The 8753-nt window shown below is 31.2% G+C and overlaps 1 protein-coding gene across 3 annotated transcripts in view; it reads left to right on the top strand.

Annotated features, from left to right (window-relative positions):
• The first annotated feature begins 231 nt into the window (after positions 1-231).
• The window catches only part of LOC106462990 (serine/arginine-rich splicing factor 2-like), a 14730-nt gene continuing 6208 nt past the window's right edge, over positions 232-8753 (top strand). For 2 of the 3 annotated variants that reach the window (XR_002611385.1, XR_001291020.2), the window contains exons 1-3: positions 232-775; positions 2261-2359; positions 6244-6558. Coding sequence is in view for 1 of the 3 variants with exons in the window: in XM_013922959.2 (XP_013778413.1) it covers positions 390-775; positions 2261-2359; positions 6244-6478 (720 nt within the window). In the remaining 2 variants the exon portion in view is untranslated. Of the gene's footprint in view, positions 776-2260; positions 2360-6243; positions 6883-8753 lie in introns of those variants that run through there. The other variant, XM_013922959.2, reaches the window with a different exon arrangement.

Raw genomic sequence — 8753 nt, 5'->3', positions numbered from 1 at the left:
GGTGGACCAGTTATAACTGGATATACTAACCTTCAATTTATAAAATATCGGGTCGCTAATATTAAAATAATAGTAATAATAACTATGGAATTATATAAAAGTTTTATATTTCTATAATTATGCTGCTATATTTATTTCCAAATTGTTATTAATATATTATTAATCTTGTTTTATTGCAGCTACGAAACTAAGGAGAACATAATATAATACCTTTTTTTCGCTGAAGCGTTCCAGGTGCTCATAATAGTCATATGTGTTAGGGTGTTTTATTCTTGTCGAAGATTCGATTTGAACGAGGTTAACGTAGAATATTAACAAACATAAGGTGTTTATTTTGTGCAATTTTAACTTTTGGTCTGTAGTTGGTGAGAAAAGATATCTCAACAAAGATGAGTTACGGTCGAAGAAGGCCTCCAGAAATAGATGGTATGTCATCTCTTAAAGTAGACAATTTAACGTATCGTACAACAGCAGAAGATCTAAAACGCTTGTTTCAGAAATATGGCGAAATTGGAGACGTATATATACCGCGTCACCCATATACTCGTGATAGTCGTGGTTTTGCTTTTGTTAGGTTTTATGACAGACGAGATGCAGAAGATGCTATGGATGCTATAGGCGGATATGTTTTGGATGGTAGAGAATTGAGAGTTCATATGGCTAAATATGGAAGGCCGAGTGATCCATGGCGATGTAGTGGGTCACGCGGAAGCAGAATGAGGGGCCGAGGACGTTCACGTTCAAGAAGTCGTCGGTCCAGGTCAAGATCGAAGAGGTAAATAGGCTTAAAGTTAAGCCTATTTTATAACATTTATCTTTCCATTCAGTGTTTCAAATTCTCTATAAATGGCCATACCTAACAATTCCCAAACTATTAATACTATACGTACAGCTGTTTTTATCCAGAACAATCTGATTGTGTAATAATCGTCCAACTAGTGAGGAGACCTACCTACGTCTTTTCGTGAAATTCTTTAACACCCATTAACAGTTTAACTTTAAATTTTAATCAACATTAAAATGATAGTGTTCGTAGATTTACTAATTTTAGTCCGAAGTTGTAAGTTTTTTGTTTTTTATTATACCATTAACAGTTAAAATGTTAAATTAATTGTTTGGTTAAATTTGTGAAATTTTATAACAAAAAACACACCAGGATATGACTTAAAATATTGCAATTTCTTATGAATGAATGGATAATCATAATGTTTATTATCATATCTCCAATGCTGTTTTCTTGTATGCATGTATAGTGTTAGCTGCAGATCCCACATGTTTATGTATCACAATTGATTTGGGAATTAGTTTTTCTTAGAGAATGGACATTCAATATTCTTATTCGTTAGTGCTGTGTCATTGAATGTTATATCCCCGACTCATTAAACATGTTGAAAACTTCCAGTCAGTAAAATTGTCTTGACATCGAGCCAGTGCAATGAGCTGTATATTACATTGTCAATTCAAATACTTCTGTCTTTCATATTTAAAATGAGAGCAAGCCTTCAGCCTCGGGGGCAGCTGGTCTCCTGAACCCCTGCCAAGATGTACCTGTTAAACTTTTCATTTTAGATTGCATTAATCTATTATGGACCTTTGAGTTTGTCGTACTTGCTCCTGCGTGTGTTTGGGAGTTTATCCAGAAAGCTCATCTTCTCTTCATAATGCTGGTTGCTTGACATATGGCACTCTGTTTACTTACAGTTAGGTTTAGATAGGTACATATATATATATAACACGGTTCACATGCCTTAGCCACAATATTGTGATGAAGTTTTTTCATCCTCAACCTCCTAATGCCTAGGACGAGTTATGAAACGTGAGTGTCGAGCAGAAATAGCAGAGGGAGCTAGCTGCACCAGTATAGTTGACACAGTACCATTGGTGGAGAATAGTCGCATGATATGTACGTGTTCAGAACTGGGGTGAAATTTATGTGGTATACAGACTGGTGTGCTGATTGCAAAAATTTTTTTAGTAATGCTTAGAGGGTAGATGAACATTGAAATAACTTTGTATGAAAGGGGTAAGTACCTATTGGAAATACATTTTTAGTGTAAGGAAAATGCTAACTTTTGTAATCAAGGATTGATGAATTGTATGAATACTTTTTAATGAAATGTTGTTTTTCTTTATATGAATGATCCCTTAGAATTTATAGAGTTTATCTATAAAATTTTATCAAGATATTTTTATGGCTTATGTGTGACATTATATATTTTGCTGATTACAAGGAGATTCAAATTGTTGTTGATCATTTCAGATCACGTTCCAGGTCTAGATCAAGATATTGTTCACGTCGATATAGTTCAAGATCCAGAAGCACTTCACGAAGTCGTCGTCAGAAGTATTCGAGTTCAAAGTAAGCACTGTACATCTAAATCCATATTGTAGAATAATGTTATTACTAAACTTGTGTTTTTATGAAGTGCAAGTTATAACAAGCTCACTACAAAGTTCTTCGTATTAATTGTAATTCAGTTTCTGAAAACAAATATTAAGTATTTAAGTTTTTTCTAATTAATGAGTTAGCTAAATGTACTTTTATATGAGATATAACATACAGAGAAATAACTTTAAGTTTACAAACTAACATAATAATAACATAACATAATGTTTAGGGACAACAAGGGACCTATTGGTCCATCTTGGCTGTCCCATCCTCTAAACTAAACTAAAACTACTAAATAAATAAAAACAAATCTTAAACCCAGTCCTTACCATTCATATAGTTATCAAGCTTTCTCTTAAACTCACTTAAATTTACTGCCACCACAACATCTGAAGGCAGCCCATTCCAAAAGCCAACCACCCTTTTAGAAAAATAAAACTGTCTTAGCTGAAGATGACTTCTACCCTGCCAAAATGTATATTTGTGTCCCCTGGTCCTACTATTCTTGTCATTAAGTATGAATAAAGATGATGCATCCACATTATTAATTCCCCTCACAATCTTAAACACCTCAGTCAGATCCCTTCTTAACTCTTCTTTTTTTCAAGAGAAAACAATTTTTGATATCTTAAACTCTCCTCATATGACAACCCTTTCATCCCAGGCACCATTCTAGTAACCCTACTCTGGACCCTTTCCAATAATCCAATGTCCTTTCTAAGTTAAGGGGCCCAAGACTGAACATAATACTCCAAATGTGTCCTAACCAGTGATCTATACTATGAAATTATAATCTCTTTAAGGCATTATAAAAAAAAAAATAATTATGCAAACAAACTAAAGATTTAAGTATTTTTATTGTTGCACAATTTTTCTTTGCTTTTATTAATGATTCATATGTTTAATGATTAGGATTACGGGCTTTTTTTTTTTAATGCAAATGACACTGTACCAAACAAATTTTAAATTGCAAAATGTAGTTAAAATGTTCTGTAATGAAGGTTGTTTGACCAATACATTGATCATCTTGTTCCTTACAGTTTGATTTTCTGTATTTGACTGTTGGTGTGTAAAATAATAACAACTAAGTATGGGGCTTTCTTTTTGAAGCTTTTGTAATACACTTTAAATGTTTTACTTTAAAAGTTCTGCAGTCATTTTAAGGAGACTGCACTCCTCCTTTTTTTTTTTTCTCTTGAAAATGTAAACATTAACAAATTGGCAAAAATGAGCAAAATCTCTGTGAAGATTTTCAGTAGCATTCATTCTCCAAGAATAGTGTTGTAAGATGGGGAAAGTGAGGAGGTGTAGCAGTAGAGAAACTTGGCAGAAATGGCAAATTAGTTGTGTCAATTCTTGTTCAAAGCAGTCCATTTCACAGTAGAGATGTGGTTAAGATTTCTACTGTCTAAATTTGGTACATTTAATACATTAGATTTAATAATAATTTTGAATTTTGCTTCTATGTAAAACTAAATTCTACATCAAGAAGTAAAAAAATATTCTAAAAATTTTTTAGTTATGAATTACTTCTTTAATTTGTGAATAAATGCTTATTCTGACCGTAGTATAAACCACAAGTTAAATGGTGTGAATCAGAAAGGAGTGGGAAACTTAAACAGCCGTAATATCTCTATTCTTCACATTGTAACTGAATATTTTATTACTGTATATTTTGGTTATTATGCTAAAAATTTTGATTACAATCTCTGACTTGTGGGATTTTGTCCTGTTGTGAGTTTTATTCAAATTCAACTATTTGCAATAGCTACTGCAGTTAATGATATAGGGGTTATTCTATAAAATATTTTTATTTTAAATTTTTGGAAAAGTTTAATATAATGTGGTTTGCTTTTGGACTACTAAGCATGCCAAGTTTGGTCTAGATCAGTCAACTTGTTTAGGAGATGCATTCACAGACAGACAGGTTAATTATAATTATGTCTTAGTAATCATAGAATTCAAGTATTCTGTGGCTAGTTAGATTTATTAAGCAATGCTAAAACAAAAGAAAATTAATAAATTTAGAGAATTAACTTGAGAAAATGTTATGTATTCAGATGTAACGTGCATATATATAAATTATATGTATTTGTTTATTGTAATTGAGAGACGGACTAAAATTAGGTTGGTTAGGTTATATGTAAGCAACTCCTAAATTATCCTAGTTAGGGCAGCTTTAAACTAGGACTAGAGTGGTGAGGATCAGATTAAGCCAAGTGCAGAAAAAATATGAAGTAGATAATAAATGTAATGTAGGATCAAAATACAGAAACAGTTTTAATGGTAGGCTAAATTACTATTATTCTAATGCTAGATGTGTAAGAAATAAATTATAGCAGTGGTTGAAATATGAAGGGAGGATTTTAATGACAAGGTTCTTTAAAATGCAGGATCATAGGTTATTTAAAAGTGGTAAAAAGAGGGTTAGGAGTAGTTTTATATTTTGTTGAAAATAATAGTAAGGAGATTGAATCTGTTTGAGTTTCTCTGAGTGATTATAAGGAGCAAAGGCTTTTAATTGGAATTTGTTACAGATGAAAATAATGAGAAACTTTAGAGTGAGATAAGAATTCAGCTGTTTATGAAGTCGTAATCATGGGGATTTTAATTTCAGGCCTATAGATTGAGAAATGTTAAAGCCAAAGCTTGAGAGAGACAGGTTTTTAGAAACTGTTTAGAGTGGGGTTTCTTCATCAGTTGTTCAGGGAACCTGCTACAAACAATGCTGTTTTAGATTTATTGTTAACTTCTGATATGGAAATGGGTTGATAGGTAGATTGGTAAACATGTGGGTGCAAGTGAATATTCCCGAATTAGGTTGTTTTACTGCATACGGTGGTAAGAAATGATGAGATTTTGGTTCTGAATTTCAGTTTGAAGGGATAAGACAAGAATTCTGTTGTTAATTGGGTATCTTAATCATTTGGAGATACTGAGAAATGAGGAAAACATTTTTTAATGAATTTTTAAATAATTGAGATAACATGTTCCTAATAAATGAAGGATGGCTACAAGTAAAAGACCAGGTTGGTTTATGGAGGATAAAATGAAAAAGAGCATTATAAGTTTAAGTTGACTGCTATGATGGGAGAATTAGAAGATCAAGGAAGGTGGTCAAATCGAAAAGGCTATATAAAAATGCTTTTCTAACAGCTTGTGCATTATGGTTTTTGAGTTGTGGTTTTTTTACCACTTTTGGTAAATAAACATTGTAGAAATTCAGCATAATAATATCGCTTATGTGAATAAATAGTTTCTTATACTGCTTTAGTGGTTTCATAACACATTCAAGCAAATTATAAACTATGTTTTGATGGCAAGTACATTGATAATATTTGTTTAATTAAATTTGTAATGTAACTAAAAAGTCTGTGACATGCACTTTGACTCTTGTATTCACAGGGTTAAGTTGATGTGGCATTAAGTAATAGTTATCTCTTTTTTTATTGTTTTCATTATACTTGTGCATCTTGTAAATAAAATGTTTTCTTCAATTTTATTCTAATAAATAAATTACTAAATATTTTTTAAAGATTTATTTGTACATTTCACGTAAACTCACTACATAGTATAAATACATAAATTAGAAAATACCAATATTATAAGTTCCAGTAGATGTCATCATGTTGAAGAAGCAACCTGAAGCTGTTTTTGGTTTTAATTGCTCTAACAGGATTCCAATGTTAAAACAAAAATGGAAAGTTTGGCTAATTTTAAACACGTATATACCACGTGATTAGTAGGCTTCGTGTTATGTATATGGTTAGACCTAGTATTGTTTAAGTTCATTGCTAATATATATGTGTTTAGCAGATTATGGAAAAACCTTATTGCATGGTTTATAATTTCAGGTCCCGGTCCAAAAGCCGTAGCCACAGCAATGGTAAATTTTCCCAAAAGAGTGAAAATGGTCATAGGAGGAATCAAAGCAAAAGTGCAAGTCTCAGTCGAAGTAGGAGTCGTAGCCCTGTGCCAGACAAGAATGAAGAGAATAAAGAGGATAACAACAGAAGTGAAGGTAGTAGGAGCCAGTCAAAGAGCCCAGAGAGAGAGAGACTTAAGTTTCGGTCTCGTTCCCGTTCTTGAAAGGGATGGGTTATTGTGAATCATCATCAAGGGTTACTTGCAGTTGGAATGGTCTGGTGGTGACCAGAGGCAGGTTACATGTATGTGTCAAACCTTTTCATTTTTCTAATAAATTTCAACTTGTACGTTCATCTTCATACGTGGATTTAGCTTTGATTTAGGTTCCTTTTTTTGGGGAATGAATCTTTTCTTTATTGTTAATCTCTCATTTTCTTTTATTTTGTTTTTTTAAGCAGTGATAGTAGTTTCTTGACATTTTCCGAGTGGTTAATTAAAATTTTTTCTAATGGCTGAAAAATTTATTTTCTGCACTTATCAAGGATAAAGAATTCCTAAAATCTTTACATGCCTTGTTGTATGTAGCACAAAATATTACGTGGCCAATTAAAAATTGTATTTCTGTAGACTGTTATTAGTTGCCGGGTTTTCCATTCACACTAGTATACCTCTCCATCCCACCTGGTTCTAATGTACACTACATAACTTTTCTGTGTAGAAAAAAGAAATGGTGTGCAGTGACAGAAAATAATTTTCAGACTAAACTTTTTAATTACAGTTCCAAATACATGGTACACCTGTGACCATTAGTTTTCATTATTATGTTCATGTAGGAGATTCACTAGCACCAGACACAGTATAATAAGTGGGAAGCTTTATGTAAATAACATTTAAATAGCTGATTAAAACAAACGAACAAAAAATATCCATTATTTAGACTTATAAAAAAACAAGTAAAAAAATTTTTTTTTAAGAATTGTTTTTTTTTTGTTTTACATGGTGAATTGAGGTACACAACACATTTTTTTACATGTTCTAAACATGTTGGGCAATTTTGTAAGCACTTGAATCTCGGTAACAGAGTTATGTTTTTTGATTGTATCAATTCTTGGGGGCACTCAATAATAATATTTTGCATGCTAATGCCACCAAATAAATGTACTTATGTGGAAACTTTGTATGTTCTTAACAATATGTAACGTAATATACCATGTTTCAATATACTGTAATGTGTCATGTTTGAGTGTTAAGCTAATACATAAATTTACACAATAAATAAATTTCTCAAATTAAAGCTGTTCACGTGCATAATAATTGGAATTATTCCCAGGATGTGTTTGAAATAGTTCCTTTTGCAAAATGCACAAAACAGTAATTTTTTTTTATTGAAAATTGGATTAATTAGAGCATCACTGAGAAAAATAATATTACTATTAATCTTACCTTTAGTATTTCCACCAGTTCAATGTGTTCGTCATTTAAAACTTCAAGGTTTACTATTTGTATTTTTACAAGATAAAAATAACACACTACTCACTTGTTGATTAGAAGCTTATCAGTTAACTTATACAGTTTTTATTAATTACCATGTTTACAAATAACTATTTTCTACAAATCGCAACAAAGATGAGTTTTTGTTTTTTTGGCTAGGACTTGGAGAATGTGAGGCATGAGGAGAAAAAAACTATTAAACCTGTGACTTATGTCTAAAAGAACATAAAGTTATTGATTACTTATTGAATAAAATGTAGGAAGAAATTATTTTTATGGCAGATTTTTTTAAAATACAAATGATTTGGATATTATTTTTTAATGTTGGCCCCCTATACATCATAGTTGGAAAGATGTAAAAAAGTCCAAAATTATATCAAGTCTGAAGTTATAATTTTGTTTATGAAGTTAGAATAAAATTACAAAAATTGTTATGTTAAAACAAACCACTATATTATGCATGGAAGGTATTTTTAAATGTTGCATGCTGCTTATAGTGAACATAATTATGTGATCTTAGCTACCTGTGTGGTTTGGCTTAGGTAAACAAAAAATCTTAGACTTGTATACCCATAGGATGTGAAAAAGGTGTTATAAAGGTAAGTGTTAGTTTTACTTGTAGTAATATCTGCCCCCCATGTTTCTGTGGTCAGCTTAATGAGGACTTATGTATGGCTTTGTGCTTAAGCAAATCACGTATTCTTTCAAAAAGTAATTTCAGAAGTGCAGCTTTTATTTGTTTCATTAATCTATTGTTTTTTTTTCATTTTTAAAGGCCTACATACTATTTTTTTAGTACTGTAACAGTATTAAAACCCCAGTTAACAAAGTTGTTAAAAATGTATTTTAAAAAAAATCTAGTTTTTTGTTCTGAACTCCCAGGTGCAAGCTGAGCTTTTAGGGTGAATAAATATCATTTCTGATATAAGTTTTTACTAAAATCTCTGAAAGTAAAGCCATTGGTTTATGTGTTACGTAAAAAAAATTGTATGTTTATATATATAAA

This window comes from Limulus polyphemus, unplaced genomic scaffold, assembly GCF_000517525.1.
Source record: "Limulus polyphemus unplaced genomic scaffold, Limulus_polyphemus-2.1.2 Scaffold1295, whole genome shotgun sequence".
In the NCBI taxonomy this organism is placed as follows: Eukaryota; Metazoa; Arthropoda; class Merostomata; order Xiphosura; family Limulidae; genus Limulus; species Limulus polyphemus.
The sequence above is the reverse complement of the archived record's forward strand: the minus strand, read 5'-3'. Positions and strand labels throughout refer to the sequence as shown.